Source organism: Carassius carassius, chromosome 50, assembly GCF_963082965.1.
Source record: "Carassius carassius chromosome 50, fCarCar2.1, whole genome shotgun sequence".
In the NCBI taxonomy this organism is placed as follows: Eukaryota; Metazoa; Chordata; class Actinopteri; order Cypriniformes; family Cyprinidae; genus Carassius; species Carassius carassius.
Window position 1 is genome coordinate 13,360,635 of NC_081804.1, and position 16,330 is coordinate 13,376,964.

The 16,330-nt window shown below is 39.1% G+C and overlaps 1 protein-coding gene across 2 annotated transcripts in view; it reads left to right on the forward strand.

Moving 5' to 3' along the window:
• Nucleotides 1-16,330, forward strand: part of LOC132133542 (transmembrane protein 266-like) — a 50,758-nt gene that overhangs the window by 13,758 nt on the left and 20,670 nt on the right. The window contains exon 3 of one of the 2 annotated variants that reach the window (XM_059546412.1): nt 9,073-9,261. The exons of the other annotated variant lie outside the window; for it this stretch is intronic. Within the exon in view, the coding sequence (XP_059402395.1) occupies nt 9,073-9,261 (189 nt within the window). The remainder of the gene's footprint in view (nt 1-9,072; nt 9,262-16,330) is intronic. 2 annotated transcript variants of the gene reach the window in all.

The window sequence follows — 16,330 nt, forward strand, 5'->3', positions numbered from 1 at the left end:
CTTTGGTTAGATAATGTAATAATTTTTGGTATAACTTAAAATACTTTAAGTGTCATAAATGCATTGCATATTTTGGACAACACTGGATAAACGCATCTGCTAAATAAATAGAATAGTAATGAATAAATATAATGTGTCATAAATAAAGCAATTTTATATAAATTCTAATCAGGCACTCCGAAGTGTGGGGTGTGATTTTACAGATAACTGGAGAACTAGGGCCTCTCGGGCTCCTGTAACCCCCTCTAATTACATCAAAACTTGCTCTCATGTCTGTGTCCTCTACTGCTTGTCCTGTGGTGTGACAAACAGAAACTGTGGGCGTTGTGCCACTAGCGAACACTCATCAGTACCTGACAGCGCTAAGGCTTTGCATTTGGTTATTTGGAAATGTGATTTCGATGCCCTGAACAGTTTGTGCGTGTCAGGACTGATTAGAGTCCTGTTAGCAATCGGTGGGAAGCAGTGCCAAATGTGCAGATAGCATCAGGGAGGACGGGACGCCACATGCTGAGGCTGTCCTTTACCAGCCAGCCGGCATGAAGGGTGTGAAAAGAGATTTCGGGGAGAAGGACAACTGAAGCACTGCTGTCATGGAGCATTATAGTGTGTGTAAAGCTATGGTAATGTACAGTGCACTACTGTAATTTATTGTAAACTTCAGTTAAAATCATATGGGAGAAAAAGAAATAAAATATTAAGAAATGTTTTTTCTTTTTTTTTTCTTTTTTGTTACATTTAATTTATGGCAATTAACCACATTTCCTTCCATTAACATAGTTTGTGCAGCTGTATTAATTAATTATTATTATTTTATTTTTATTGTTATTGTGAAATTTATTAGCAATTTCTAAGTGAAAATATTTTTTTTCATTGTATTATAGTACAGTAGTATGTATGAATATTAAGCTTTGAATTTTTGTATTTTAATTTTTATTTTAATATTTAGTCATTTTGTAATTTTGTAACTATTTAGGTTTACTTTTATTTCAGTTTTATCTGTGGCAAAATGTCTGATTTATTTCAATTAAATTTCAATTAAAAATGTTTATAACAGTTTTAGTTAACAATAATAACACCGTTAAGGTCATTTCAATTACTGAATTACAATTTAAAAAAATAAAGCAATAAATCAAATGCTTCTAAATTTTTAATTCTACTTAATACAAAATACTAATGCTATTTTTAAATACTAAATAATTCCTCCTTTAGTTACTATGCTGCCCGCAGTTGGAATCAGCTTCCAGAAGAGATCAGATGTGCTAAAACATTAGTCACATTTAAATCTAGACTCAAAACTCATCAGTTTAGCTGTGCATTTATTGAATGAGCGTTGTCCGAACTGTTTTTTTTTTTTTTAAATGTAAATCATTTACAAAGTTTTAAAATTGCTTGTTTTATTTTTAGTATTTTTCTACATGATTATTTTACTTTCTTTTATGTAAAGCACTTTGAATTATCATTGTGTACGAAATGTGCTATATAAATAAACTTGCCTTGCCTACACATATTTAAAAATAATATTACTAAAATCCCAATGAATTAAAATATTATGTTTTATATATATATTTTATTTTTATACGGCCCCCAAAAATAAAATGTATTTATATGTTTCCAAAAACAATATTTCTTTCTTTTAATTCTGGGGTAACTGTCACATGTCCTAGACAGATTTCTTCAGATTCACCCAATCATTCATCATTCATTCATGTTTGAAACATTGTTTACTCAAAACACTCCATGCACAGATAAAAGAAGAGGCTTTTCCGGAGAAATTACAGGATGTTTGGGTCCACAGCCATTAACATTTTAAAGATTGGGGTGATCCAATATCCAGCAGAAACACTTAAACACGCCGGCATAAAATCACCATCTCATAATGTCAATCCATACATGCATACAGTACAGTATAGTCTCTGTTGACCCTGTATTCACAGTGGCAATGTTTCGATTTTCTCCGTACTATTACAAGCTTCCTTTTTTGTTCCCCGCCTCTATTTTTATCTTTGCACTTGCATAATTTATCTTCCCTCATCCGGCACGCCTGGGATGGAAGCCAAAACCCAGGTTTCTGCCCCTCTCTGCCTCTGTTCTGTCCTTTCTTCTGCCCTTGATTAAGCCGTCTTAAGGGTCTCGAGTATTGATTTCAGTTATGAGCATAAATTATGATTACAATTATCACATTGCTGCTTATTTTGAGATTAAGACCAGTTGTCCAACTGCACAGATGGCTAGTTTCCATGCCCTCTATGCCATTTACTGCAATTATAGGAGAAGTTCTACCAAAAATTAACATTTTGTCATTATTTACTCTGGGGTCTGGTGAATCTGGGTGAACTCTTCCTGTAAGTTTCCACAATATCAAGAGCAAACGGCAAATTGTAAGCGTTGCAAAAGTATATATTCGTTGCCTTGTTTGCAGTGAGATTGAGAACAGCAATCCCAGTCACCAAACGTGAGTAGAATCAGTGCACTGAATCCAATAAATCAAAGACAAAACAGGGCAGAACCGGCCATGACATCCAACTGTGGGACTTTGTTGTTTTGCCACAATATTGTGCTGTGAAATTCTCTCGATACCTCATTATTTTGGGATGCGATGCATGATGGTGCGACCATGATGAATATTCTGGGTTTAGGGATCAATCTGGACACGTGGGACGCTGGTCTCAACTTAATCTGCTTTCATGCATTTCTTATGTTGCCATTGAGGTTTCATACGCATTTCCATATTCCATGTCTGCTATTGGAGGCCATGCCCTATTTAAGATTCTTCAATCTGCCTCCCGTCCGTCTTAGAGTCACATCAGTCAGCAATCTGCAGGTATACGTCTCAATAATGGGGTTCTGGGTCTCTGTGGTGTTTGTGATTCAGTTCCTTCTCCTGTTGCTAGTCATTCATTGTGTGTCTCATGAATCATGCATTGTTGAAAAAAACAAACAAACATGCTCCTCATCCCTGACCTCTCCTGCGTTCTTAACCATGGCATGATTTTTTCCTCTTCTTTATGTCATATATACAGTTCCCCTTGTGTATTGCTTTTGTACGATTTGGCTTTCCTTCAGAAGTGGCGGTTTTCCATATACTAACTCCAGGACTTTTATTTTATAGCCTTGTTTCCTGTTTTTGTGCTGCACACTTCTTATATGGCGCCTGCCATTGTTTGCAGTTTCAAAAGTTAACATAAAACACAAATTTATGCTTCAATATTGTGACATTTCCAACAGAAATAAAGAAATCATTGTTGAGGAGAGTTACTAATTGTGTTACTTAGTTACTTTTTATGGAAAGTAATGCATTACATTACTTTTGCGTTACTTTTTGTCACCTGCGCTTGGCTTGCTTGTTTGTTTTTTAATACCAAAAAAACTAAATTTTAGTTTAGTTTCACGAGTTCGCATTTACTTATAATTAATAAAGGTTATGCGTATTTGGCATGCTGTCCGGGGAGAGAGCTCCAAGCCCGGCAAGACTCCCGAGCCCAGGGCACCCAGAACCCCCCCCCCACCCCCCCCCCCCCCCGTCCGGGGAGAGGGGTCTGAGCTCGAAGTCCGGCTTAGCCCAAGTGCTCCCCTGAGTTCTTCGACCTGACCTGGGGTATAAACTTGACTGAAGGTGCGAGATCGGGGTGGCGGAGGGATTCTGAAAGTCGCGAGATAACGAAGGTAGGATGTACTTGATTATTTATAGGCGTTTTCTCGAGCTGATTGGTAAACCGTGTAATTGCTGATGATGATGAACTGGCCGTGTTAATTATCCGTGCACTCTCCTCCCGAAATTCGTTTGTGAAACGTCACTTCACGAGTTCGCATTTACTTATAATTAATAAAGGTTATGCATATTTGGCGTGCTGTCCGTGGAGAGAGCTGCGAGCCCGGCAAGACTCCAGAGCCCGGGGCACCCCCCCATCCGGGGAGAGGGGTCTGAGCTCGGAGTCCGGCTTAGCCCAAGTGCTCCCCAAAAAGCAATTAGAACGGGACAGCAGCCAGATACGCAAATTTTACATCTCCCCAAAAAGCTGTGCTTAAATGTTAGATGGGTGCTGGGCGTCCTTTGGTGTATAAATGATACGGCAGTGTCCATTTGACTTCTGTGGAAGCGTCCACTTGAAAGAGAGAGATGGGAACTCCCGCTGGAGATGCAATTATTGCTGCAGTTGGGAAGATCGAAAAGGCTCCTGCGGGAGCATGCACTGCTGCGGCAGTGAGGATAATATGGAAAAGCTCTTGGGGGAGCTGGCACTGCTGCGGCGGTGAGGAAATATGGAAGGGCTCCTGCTGGAGCTGACACTGCTGTGGCATTGGGGGATACGGAAAGGCTCCTGTGGGAGCTGATACTGCTGCGGCAGTGTGGAAATGCGAAAAGGCTCCTGCGGGAGCATACACTGCTGCGGCAGTGAGGGAATATGGAGAGGCTCCTGCGGGAGCATACACTGCTGCGGCAGTGAGAAAATATGGAGAGGCTCCTGCGGGAGCATAAACTGCTGCGGCAGTGAGGATAATATAAAAAAGGCTCCTGCGGGAGCTGGCACTGCTCCGGCGGTGGGAAAATACGGAATGGCTCCTGCGGGAGCTGACACTGCTGCGGCAGTGAGGGAATGCGAAAAGGCTCCTGCGGGAGCATACACTGCTGCGGCAGTGAGAAAATATGGAGAGGCTCCTTTATTTTTATAAATAAAGTGGCCATATCGTATGATAATATCATGTATTGTCGATCTTACAGGCTGACGATATGACGATTTGAAAAATGACCATATCGCCCAACTCTAGTGGGAGCGAGAACTTCTGCGGCACTGAGGCATGAGAGGAGGAGGAAAGACAGCTGCTGGAGCCGCCTGCGGAGATGTGTTTACGCTTGGGACGGTTCTGGTAGTGGAATAAAGAGAGGGTAAATGGCGGGCATTGGGGCCTGCGCCATTAGCGGAGGAATGCTCACACTTGGGACAGCTCTGGGAGTGGAAGAGAGAGGGGAAAGGAGGGGAATGGCGGACAACGGGGCCTGAGCCAAGGGTGTTCGGAGGGATGGGTAGGGCGGAACATAGAGAAGGAAGGGGGAGCAAGAGAGGAGGAGGAAAGATAGCTGCTGGAGCCGCCTGCGGAGACGTGCTCACGCTTGGGACGGCTTCGGAAGTGGATGAAAAGAGGGGGATAGAGAGGGTGAACGGCGGGTATAGGGGCCTGCGCCAATATGAGAGGCAATGTCACATTGGGGTTAGACTGTAGGGCTGCAGGCCATGAGTAGGGGAGAGGGTTGTCGGAAAAGGGTTGTGGATTGGTCTGCACAGCTATCGGAGGCATGCTCACGTTAGCATCTACTACGGGAGCTGGAGGCCACTGAAAAGGAAAAAAGAGGTAAGAAGTAGCAGGAAGAAAGTAAGGGTCTGGGTTGCAAGTGGAAGCAGCTTCGCACTTGCTTCACGTGTTGTTGGTCACAGGAAGGGAATCCTGAAGACCCTGTGTGCAACCTGCACTACTACCGGAGGCAGCCTTACGCTAGTGTTTACTATGGGAGCTGGAGGCCGCTGAACAGAAAAATGGTTATTAATAGCATGAGGGAGCGGAAGAGTTATGGGCATGTTTACAAATGGAGGCAGCTTCACGTTTGCTTCAGCTGCTGTAGCTGTAGGCCATGCGAAGGGGTTGGGGTGTGTGATGTCTTGAAGAACCTGTGTAGCCTGCACTGCTAGCAGAGGCAGCCTTATGCTAATGTCTGCTACTTGAGCTGGAGGACACTAAAAAGAAAAAAGGGGGGTTAGAAGTAACAGGATGGAAATACTGGGATGTGCAGGCCATTGTTGCAAGTAAAAGCAGCTTATGCTTGCTTCGGCTGCTCTAGATGTTGGCTGCGGGAAAGTAGAGGGGTTAGTAACATTAGACAATTCCTCGAGCCTTGTCCACATTAATATGTTCCTGTTGAAAAAACATCTTTTCCTCTCGTTTTGGCCTTCCAGCCTTTTTAAACGCTCTCCAGAGTGGATAAATTTGAAGATGCTGTTTTCACGTTGTAGTATGGACTGTAGAAACAGAGGCTTTTGAAAACGAAGCATGTTTAGTCTTGTAACACATTCTACCAATAGACATGTTTATAGCAGTAACGTTAACTTGCAGTTATGTGCTATTCACTTTCACATGGTTTCTAAAAATTTATTTTGCATGCTTTTCATATTACAGTCCTAAAAGACAACAGAGAATTTACTCACAATTGCTGTCCTGCGGAAAACACGAGGGCAGTTGCGTTTTAGATCAATTCTGAGTGATCGCGCCAGTAAATGGTGAAATTTTCATAAATAAATTGATCCTGCCGGAAATTTTAATGAAACTTATGTCTGCATCATCTGAGTGAGGTTTGGACATGCACATCAAGGCAGGTGTAACATTAATGGGTTCAGACATTTCAGTGTGGATGACAGCTCTGAAAAAATGCCTTGTTGGCTTCATGGTTAAAAATGGCATCGACATCGGACAGAATTACGTCATAACATCGTTTAACAAACTTTAGCAAAGAATCCTGCATTTAAGCAGCTTCACATGAAAATAATAATTTGCAACACATTGTCTGCTCCGCTAGTGGAGGCAGCCTCGAACTGCGTTGCGGCCGGAAAAGCCGCGGTGAAGGGCTGAGCCGCGGCAGGAAGTGAGTGAGGCTTTGCTTCGGTGAGAATCGGGGGCGCGGCCCCATTACTTCTCTGGTGGTGTCGAGCGAGGCGAGCTCGGGGCTTTGCACTGTCTATTGGCCGCAGCGTGTGGCTGTTCGAGAAGAGCAGGTGTCACGATAACGCTTGGTGCTCGGCGGCTGTGTTAGGCAGGATAGGAGTGATCATGGGGCCGGTGAATTGCAGCAGATCTGAAAAATCCCCAGTCTAATGTTAGATCTCTTCGTTGGATGGAAAATTGGGTCTGTGATAAGATGGCAAACTGCGCGAACCGAATTCTGAAAGTCGAGAGATAACGAAGGTAGGATGTACTTGATTATTTATAGGCGTTTTCTCGAGCTGATTGGTAAACCGTGTAATTGCTGATGATGATGAACTGGCCGTGTTAATTATCCGTGCACGCTCCTCCCGAAATTCGTTTGTGAAACGTCACTAAATTTTTGGCAACTGTAAGGCCCCTTTCACACCAAAAATGAAATGAACAAACCTCAGGCTAAAGGAAGCGCCTCTGCCTCTTAGTGTTGCATGGTGCACCGATACTTCAAAAGTATCGCGATTCTCGGAAATTAAAAACATCACGATTCCTAAATTTATTAGTATCGATACTTCAAAGAATGACTGCGTTCCAGATTTGTAAGAGACGTATTTCATGTTGGTGTGTGCAACGCACACTTCTAGTGCCTCCCTATGGACGCCTGTGTTTTTTCTCCTCATGAGATGTATCAGTTCATTGAGCTCGTTCACAAATGAGAAGATCTATCGATCTCGTTCAGTGAAGGGCGGATTCATTCACTACATTCAACAAATCACATGCTCCGTCACATCTTGAGCAACTCTTTGACAGGATGAAGCTGTTAACAGAGCTGTTCAAGAGCTGCGCATGCGCTGCTAATAACGCCGTGCTCGCACGCTGCTGTGGAGGGAGGAACTACAGTGAACGAGAAATATGAGTCTGTGGATTAGCTGAACGGGAACGATTCGTTAACCTAAAATATTCGTTCACGGATGAACCATCACTAGTGCAATTTCATATAGCCTATATTAAATATTTGGAATATATATATTTTAATATTTTATTAGGTTCTTTGATAAGGTTACAATACGAAAGTCTAAGTAGCAACGTATCTTCTGTGATGTCCCCGATGCACGGGTCGGGGTGGGAAAAAGAAATTTTTTACTTTATTTGCGGGCTGGGGCGGGCCAAGTAATTTCATAAAAGCGGGACCCGCGGATTGGAAAAAAACCAGACCCGCGCATCACTAGGCTGTATGTGCGAGCACAAGTGATACTGTGGCCGCCGGTCCACAACTGGCAGAAAAAGATGACGCTCAAAAAAGCTCACTGGTTGCACAACTGTTAGAATAAGTTACAATATCTCAGATATTGCTGCTTAATTTTATTTAATTTTTTTTTTTTTTACTTGAATGCCATTGCTTAAATTGATATTATTTGTCTTTTGACATTTAATCTTCTGAGTTCAGAAACATTGTTTAATATAATCGCTGTTCATATTTTTATTCAAAGTTCAGAATCAAGATAAATGTATTACTCTTATGTTTCTTATGATAACTGATATAATGCTGCTAAATTTATTCTTTCTTTACCTTGAATGTCATTGCTCTAATTTATTTTTTATATTTTGATATTTCATATTTTGTTCAAATGTTTAACATATATGCTGTTCATATGTTAATTTATTAGTGTGTTATATGATTAGAATGTTGTCCCGATTTTAAAATAAAGCACAGCAATGATATTTTAGAGTGTATTTTCCCCTTTCAGGAAAAGTATCGAAAAAGTATCGAAATCACAAATTCTTGACTAGGTATCGGTATCGAAACAATAATTTTGGTATCGTGACAACACTACTGCCTCTGCACTTACTCCAAATTTCTCAACATGCGTGGGGGAAAGATGTCAGTAAATAAATGGGAAAACAAATAACTTGTGTCTCTTATTTATAACAGTAACTCAGATATTCCATTGCAAAATTAAAAGAAATGGGTTCAGTAGTTACTTGGGGAGGGGGGGTGGGTAATATGATTACGTAACTTTCGTTACATGTAATGTGAATCAACTTTCACACAAATTCAACTTCAATCAAAATGAATCAACTTGGAAATCTGTGCAATGATTGGAAATTGTCTAGTTAAATGAAGTGGTTTCTGAAGGTGTTTAGAGGATGGCAGCTGAAAAACATTTTGGTATACGATTATGTTAAATAAATCACAGTAAGACCATAAACATGTTGATTTAATTTCATGTTGTTTTCCCATCTGTAATAATAGGTAGATGTCGAATGTACTCTGTGGTTCAGTATGTAAAGTCTTTGTGGTAATCCAGGTCATCTTTGAGGTAATCTCATTTAAGACAGTTCATGTAAGAAGACAATAGAGTAGTGTGTCCCGTGTGTCCCCAGGCCCCCTCAGCAGGCGGCAGCGCCGGACCTGGAGGTGATATCCCAGCAGGTGGAGGATGAAGGTCAGTGCATGGCTCCAGTGCAGCTGGTCAGCTTCACCTACAGGGACCTTCCTCTGGCTGCCCTGGACCTCTCGCTGGCCGGATCCCAGCTACTATCCAATCTGGATGAAGAGGACAACCAAGAGGGGTAAGAAACTGCGAGTACACCAGTGATACTGCACAGAAACACGTACACACACGTTCATGCAGTTGCGCAATTGGGGACTTCCCACTTATTCCAGTGCTATGTAACTAACCGAAATACAAAAAATAGAACTTCTTAAAAGTGAATGTAGACATTTAGACTTTGTGAATAGTTTTTTGCCTTTTTAACACACTCACAAAAAATTTAAATAAAAACGCTTTGGAATACAATTTTAGATATTGTACGTCAAAATGTAATGTTGTGTTGCTTGATGTTTCTTTGTATTTTTTTTTTACTATTTACTAGCAATTTCTGAGTAAAAATTGTTTCACAGCATTTTTTTTTCAGTGTACCCATAAAGAATAAAGTTATAAAAATATATCTAATATTAAAAATGTTTATTATTTAGTTTTGTCCCCAAATGGAGTTTTTTTTTATTTACTATTAAAACTATTATAAATATCAATGTATCACTATTAACTATTTTTAAATAAGTTAATAACTGTTTTTGCTAAGCATGTACACACACAAGAAATGATAATTTGAAACGCATTATAATATTAAATGTAGAGGCATAATATAACATTTTAGTCTGAAAACTCGTATGTAACATTTTGACAGTCTCTCGTTGTTGGCGCAGTGCCACTTTCAGTTATCATCGGATAAAGGATTCCGCAGAAACGTACGCCAGGCTGGGAGAGAAATATTCAGAAATCCAAAAAATCAGGAAGAACAGCATACTCTCACTTACATCAACGATACTGACTTTTAACTGGAATTTCAGGAATTCATTTAACCCTGCTTGGCAGGGGTGAGGTAAAAATAAGTCCGAACTTGTCTTATAAACAATGCTAGCAGTATCTAAAATAGCAGAGATAGCAATCTTTATTGCGTATGACATAAAGTAGTACTTTAAAGGAATTTGTTTATAAAATGTTGGCATGCTCAAATGATTTGTAATGCAGAACTGTATAATTCAGGTTTATTTACCACCTGTGTTGCAGTTAAAAATAACCCCTAAAAACAAATATTTTTGACAGAAATCCATAAATGGTTTTGACAGAATAAGTTTTAGCTTTCAAAACCGTTACGCTTTTCAAAAAATGGATGCATTTTTGTCATTTGTAGCAAGACTAGCATGCCTCTGTTATCCATATCATCCTGTTGCATCATTTTTTTTAATTTTTAGATCAACATTTTAGTGCTTGTGCAACTAATCTCACTGTGTCAGACTTTTGATTATCAGTACAAAATATAGATTGCTTGAGTAACATATGACGTGACCAATCAGTTCAGTCATTATCTTCGGACATAAGTGCAAAGACCAATGTCGTAATGTGTCTCTCCTACAGCATGTCCCAATTGTTTTCAAATGCTGGATGTTTACCGCCGGAGGTTGGATTCTCGACTACTTCACACCATATTTTTAAATGCCAGCTTTCAGTGGGTGTATTTGTGTTCCTCGGTGGGTAGTGTGCTAATGTGGCTTTAAAAGTCATCTGGCAGCCGCACTGCATGCTGGGAGTGTGGAGCACCCAGGCCTCTATGGCTCAGAATGGGTTTTTGGCAGTCGATGCTGCTGTCCCGTCTGGGTAGCGTGATTCACCGTGGACAGCCACTGTGTGATGCTCTGCCACATGCAGAGAAAGTTAACAAACACCATAAGCTTAATTATGGCAGCCGACACACTTTCCAAAAAGCCACGCCTGTGTGTGTGTGTGTGAGTGTGTGTGTGTGTATGAGAGTGTGAGACAGATGGTCCGTGCAAACTCTTGAATTTGTGATTGCGTGAGTGTATTTCTGAGATGTCAGCACAGAGCGTTCTGTCTCTCACGACTTGTGGGTTTACGCTATGTTTTCATAAAGGTTTTAGTCTGATGTGATAGGAAATAAAGTATTAATCTGTAAAAGCTATCACAACTTTAGGTTTATTGACCTATTGGGATGGTAATTGTTTCTCATGTGGATGTCTGTACAAATTTGGACGTTTTTGCACTCCAAATATGTAAACTACAAGTTTTGTTATTGGCATTTGTTCTATGTTAGGTGTGCTATCATTTATCAAGCGATAAAAAGCTATCACTTACAAGTACGATTTTCTTTCGTTATGTTGTCCCGTCGCATTAGCTTTTATTTTATTTTTTTTATAAGCTTTCGGAATTCAAAGATTTTTCAATCTAAACTTCATGCCAACTTTTATTTATTTGTTTTATGTTAGGTGTGGTATTTAGAACATTTTAAGCAATCACTTACAAGTACAGTCTTTTGGTTTAGATCTTATTAGTCCAAAATGAAGTATGTTGTAATTGGCTATGATTGTATCACATTGTACAGCAGTTTCACATTTTATCAAAATTGATATTAAATTTTTGTAATCAAAATATGTAACCTACATTTGTTTTATTGTAGTTAGTTTCTTAAAACGCGGGACTGTGACTTAACATAACAGCAACCAAAATACAGTGTTGTGAAAATGTCACACAAAATGTTTGTGTGTTTTCTGGTATTTCTGTCAGGTGTATTTTCTGTTTGGACATGCTTTCTGTCAGATCAGATTTGCTGAATTATATTAGCTACAAAACATTTTCTGACAGGAACTAATCACAGCTGCACAGATTTCCATAAAAAGCTCAACCAAGTCTAAGGACCGAGTTCTGTTAGATTGGTATCCTTGATTTCCAGGTTACGGTTATTCCAGGACGCTCTGTTTGTGACAGTTTCACCCCGCCAGCATATCAACAGCTTTGTTTCCGTCTCCCGTAACTGTCAGTAGAGAAAGCGAGAGCACAGCCACGTCACAGGTCGTGTTTCTGGCGTGACTCACATCTGAAACATGTACACAATGATAAACAGGATATATTAGCATGATTTGATGTCAGTTGATGTCAGCCTTATTTGAACTAAGCTAATAATAGAAACATGCCACAATGACAGTTCATTTTTTATCCCGAAACTTTGGTGAATGCCACACAAAATCTGTATTTAAATAATGCATGGCTTACATTACTGCTTTTGCAGTTTCAAAGAAATTATAGCTAATTATTTATTTATTTCTTGTTTTCTATTTAGAGAAACAAGTATTTGTAATGATTTTAACAATATTAACTTCCAGTGATCTGTATAACTTATTTTTTGTCTTTGCATGGTCCTTAAGATTTAATATTGTAATAGTATTATTATTGTATTTGAAGGTTTGAATTTGGATAAATGTCATTTCTGCATCTCTTCAGAGTTAAATCACCAGCATTTAGACTCTAATTGGGGTATTGAAATAGGTAAAAAAAAACAAAGGGTGTTAAATTTTATGGCCAGGCTTTAAAAAAGTCTTTACTCCAGTCTTCAGTGTCACATGATCCTTCAGAAATCATAAAAATAGGGTGATCTGCTGGTCAAGAAACATTCATTAGCAATGTTGAATCAGCTGGGCTTTTCTTTTTTGAAAAAGAACAACATTTGAAATATAAATATTTTGTTTTTACTGACACTTTTGATCAATTTAATGCATCCCTGCTGAATAAAAGTATTAATTTCTTTAAAAAGGACCATCTCACACCTTGTCATGACCTACATGATTCCTTTAATCATGACAAACTCTTTGAACACAAGTAACACCAGAGTAGATATGAAAGCGATCATGAAGTCTAGCACACTCACTGGTGGGCTGCACGTGGGCGGATGGTTGTAGTTGCAAACTTCAGGGGGCATCAGTGCAGGGGCAAGACATCCAATGTGTGGGTTATTATTAGTATGTGCTGGCACTAGGGCTTCCTGACCGGAACAGAGGAGTGGTGTGCGTGTGGACTGCCCACAATATTCATGCTGTCTTCTGTCTTTTTTTTTAATTCATAACAAAAGGTACTTCGCTGAGGAAAAAATGGATAATACATATTTGTTTTTGTATTTTAATGCAGCTGAACTTTGTTTTTTATTGCAATGAATGGGAAATAATATACTATTAAATGCTAAATATTGTATATATATATATATATATATATATATATATATATATATATATATACAACTATGTGTATGTAATTTTTTTTTTTTTTTTTTTGAGAACTATGTCTGTTGCTCCCTGGAGTACTGTGGCGGGGTTTGTTTTTGCTACAATAGTGCAAAAACGCATAAGTAGTCTTAACTTTATTTTCTGCGGTCAGCTTGCAAACTATGATGTAAATATGAAATTCGTTTCATTGTTTTCGGTTTACTTTTTGTTGATCCACACAGGAAATCCAGTCAATTGACCAAAAATCTCTTGATAAATTAATGTTTATTCTTTTAGATTTTTCCCCTTGACTATTTATTTTCAAATGAATGCATTATCATTATATATATTTTATCTGTAAAATGCAATATTATATTGCTATTATGTAATATAATCAAATTGTGTATTTTAAAGATGTTTATTTGTACTGCAAACTCTGAAATAATATTGAGGGAAGTTTGTGCTCTTTATAAACTCTAATTTATCACTAAAATGTGACTTTTTCATTATTATTGTTTTAGTTTAATGGTGTGCTTTTCAAGTATAGAATCTCTCAGAGATTCAGCAGATATTTTATTCTTAGCTTTGTTGTTGTTGTTTGTCTATTTAATCTTCTATATTCCTCTCCTGTAATTCTGAGGTTTGTCTGCTGGCTATGACTATTGTTTTTAGCTTTTGCTTGCTTGCTCTTTGCCTGACTTTGTCAGTGGAACATGCACTTTACCTCTGATCTGAAACCATCCGCTCCCTTCATTATTACATTTAAAAGCAGCAGATGTAAGAGATTTGTGTCTTAAATCAGTGTGCAACTTTTGTCATATAATCACATTATAATGTGATTATAATGTGGCACAATTATAAGAAATTATATAATGAGATAAACTCATATTCTGAGATATACAGTAAAGTTCCAACTGTAAGAAATCAAGCCACAATTGGGATTTAAAGTCACAGTTACAAGAAAGTCAGAATTGTAAGATTCAAAGTCACATTCTTACATTAAAAAGCCACAGTTAAAAGTCAAAGTAAGCATTTTATTTTATTTTTTAACCTCTGATGCTCAAGGGTATACCATATAACCATAATATTATCAGAACCCAAAGAGCTGGTTAAAAAGCTTTGGCTGCACTTGATAGATTGTTATCATAGTTCATGGTAATATCTTATGTTATGCTGTGTGATTATTAAGTTATTTTATATACAAACCCAATTCCAAAAAAGTTGGGACACTGTACAAATTGTGAGTAAAAAGGAATGGAATAATTTACAAATCTCATAAAATTGTATTATTCACAATAGATTATAGATAACATATCAAATGTTGAAAGTGAGACATTAGAAATGTCATGCCAAATATTGGCTCATTTTGGATTTCATGAGAGCTACACATTCCAAAAAAGTCTGGACAGGTAGCAATAAGAGGCCGGAAAAGTTAAATGTACATGTAAGGAACGGCTGGAGGACCAATTTGCAACTTATTGGGTCAATTGGCAAAATGATTGGGTATAAAAAGAGCCTCTCAGAGTGGCGGTGTCTCTCAGAAGTTAAGATGGGCAGAGGATCACCAATTCCCCCAATGCTGTGACGGAAAATAGTGAAGCAATATCAGAAAGGAGTTTCTCAGAGAAAAAATTGCAAAGAGTTTGAAGTTTTCATCATCTACAGTGAATAATATCATCCAAAGATTCAGAGAATCTGGAACAATCTCAAAGCTGGAAAACTATACTGGATGCCCGTGATCTTCGGGCCCTGCATCACATACAGGAATGCTACTGTAATGGAAATCACACCATGGGCTCAGGAATACTTCCAGAAAACATTGTGGGTAAACACAATCCACCGTGACATTCAACATAGTCGGCAAAAACTCTAAAAAGAAGCCATATCTAAACATGATCCAGAAGCGCAGGTGTTTTCTCTGGGCCAAGGCTCATTTAAAATGGACTGTGGCAAAGTGGAAAACTATTCTGTTGTCAGACGAATCAAAATTTGAAGTTCTTTTTGTTAAACTGGGACGCCATGTCATCCGGACTAAAGAGGACAAGGACAACCCAAGTTGTCATCAGCGCTCAGTTCAGAAGCCTGCATCTCTGATGGTATGGGGTTGCATGAGTGCGTGTGGCATGGCCAGCTTACACATCTGAAAAGGCACCATCAATGCTGAAAGGTATATCCAAGTTCTAGAACAACATATGCTCCCATCCAGACGTCGTCTCTTTCAGGGAAGACCTTGCATTTTCCAACAAGACAATGCCAGACCACAAACTGCATCAATTACAACATCATGGCTGCAAAGGAGGATCCGGGTACTGAAATGGCCAGCCAGCAGTCCAGATCTTTCACCCATAGAAAACATTTTGCGCATCATAAAGAGGAAGATGTGACAAAGAAGACCTAAGACAGTTTGAGCAACTAGAAGCCTGTATTAGACAAGAATGGGACAACATTCCTGTTCCTAAACTTGAGCAACTTGTCTCCTCAGTCCCCAGACGTTTGCAGACTGTTATAAAAAGAAGAGAGGATGCCACACAGTGGTAAACATGGCCTTGTCCCAACTTGTTTTTAAATGTGTTGATGCCATGAAATTTAAAACCAACTTATTTTTCCCTTAAAACGATAAATTTTCTCAGTTTAAACATTTGATATGTCATCTATGTTGTATTGTGTTTTTATTCACAATTTGTACAGTGTCCCAACTTTTTTGGAATCGGGTTTGTATTTATTTATTGTGAAGGCTGTAAGTGCAAATTAAGAGATCTGTCAAAACACTGATCGGTTCTGGTGAAGATTTGCGGCTTTGTTCTTTGTTTGTGTTCGCCCTTTAGTTGTTCTCTAAAAGCCAAGACCCTGGCTGAAGTTTAGGGAGGCTGGTAACATGATGCTGTTAATGCTAGCACAAGTGAGGGGGGTTTATGTGGAGGCTTGAAGGGGCTTGTGGTACAGCTTTGTGCTCTGTGATTGCTTTTTCTAAAAGTGATTTCCTCAGAGACCAACTTGATGCCTCCTCAACCTCTTGGTGCTGGAGACTCGTTGCCTGAGTTCAGATTCTAGTGAAGCAATGGTGTATGTGTCCATATGCACATATGT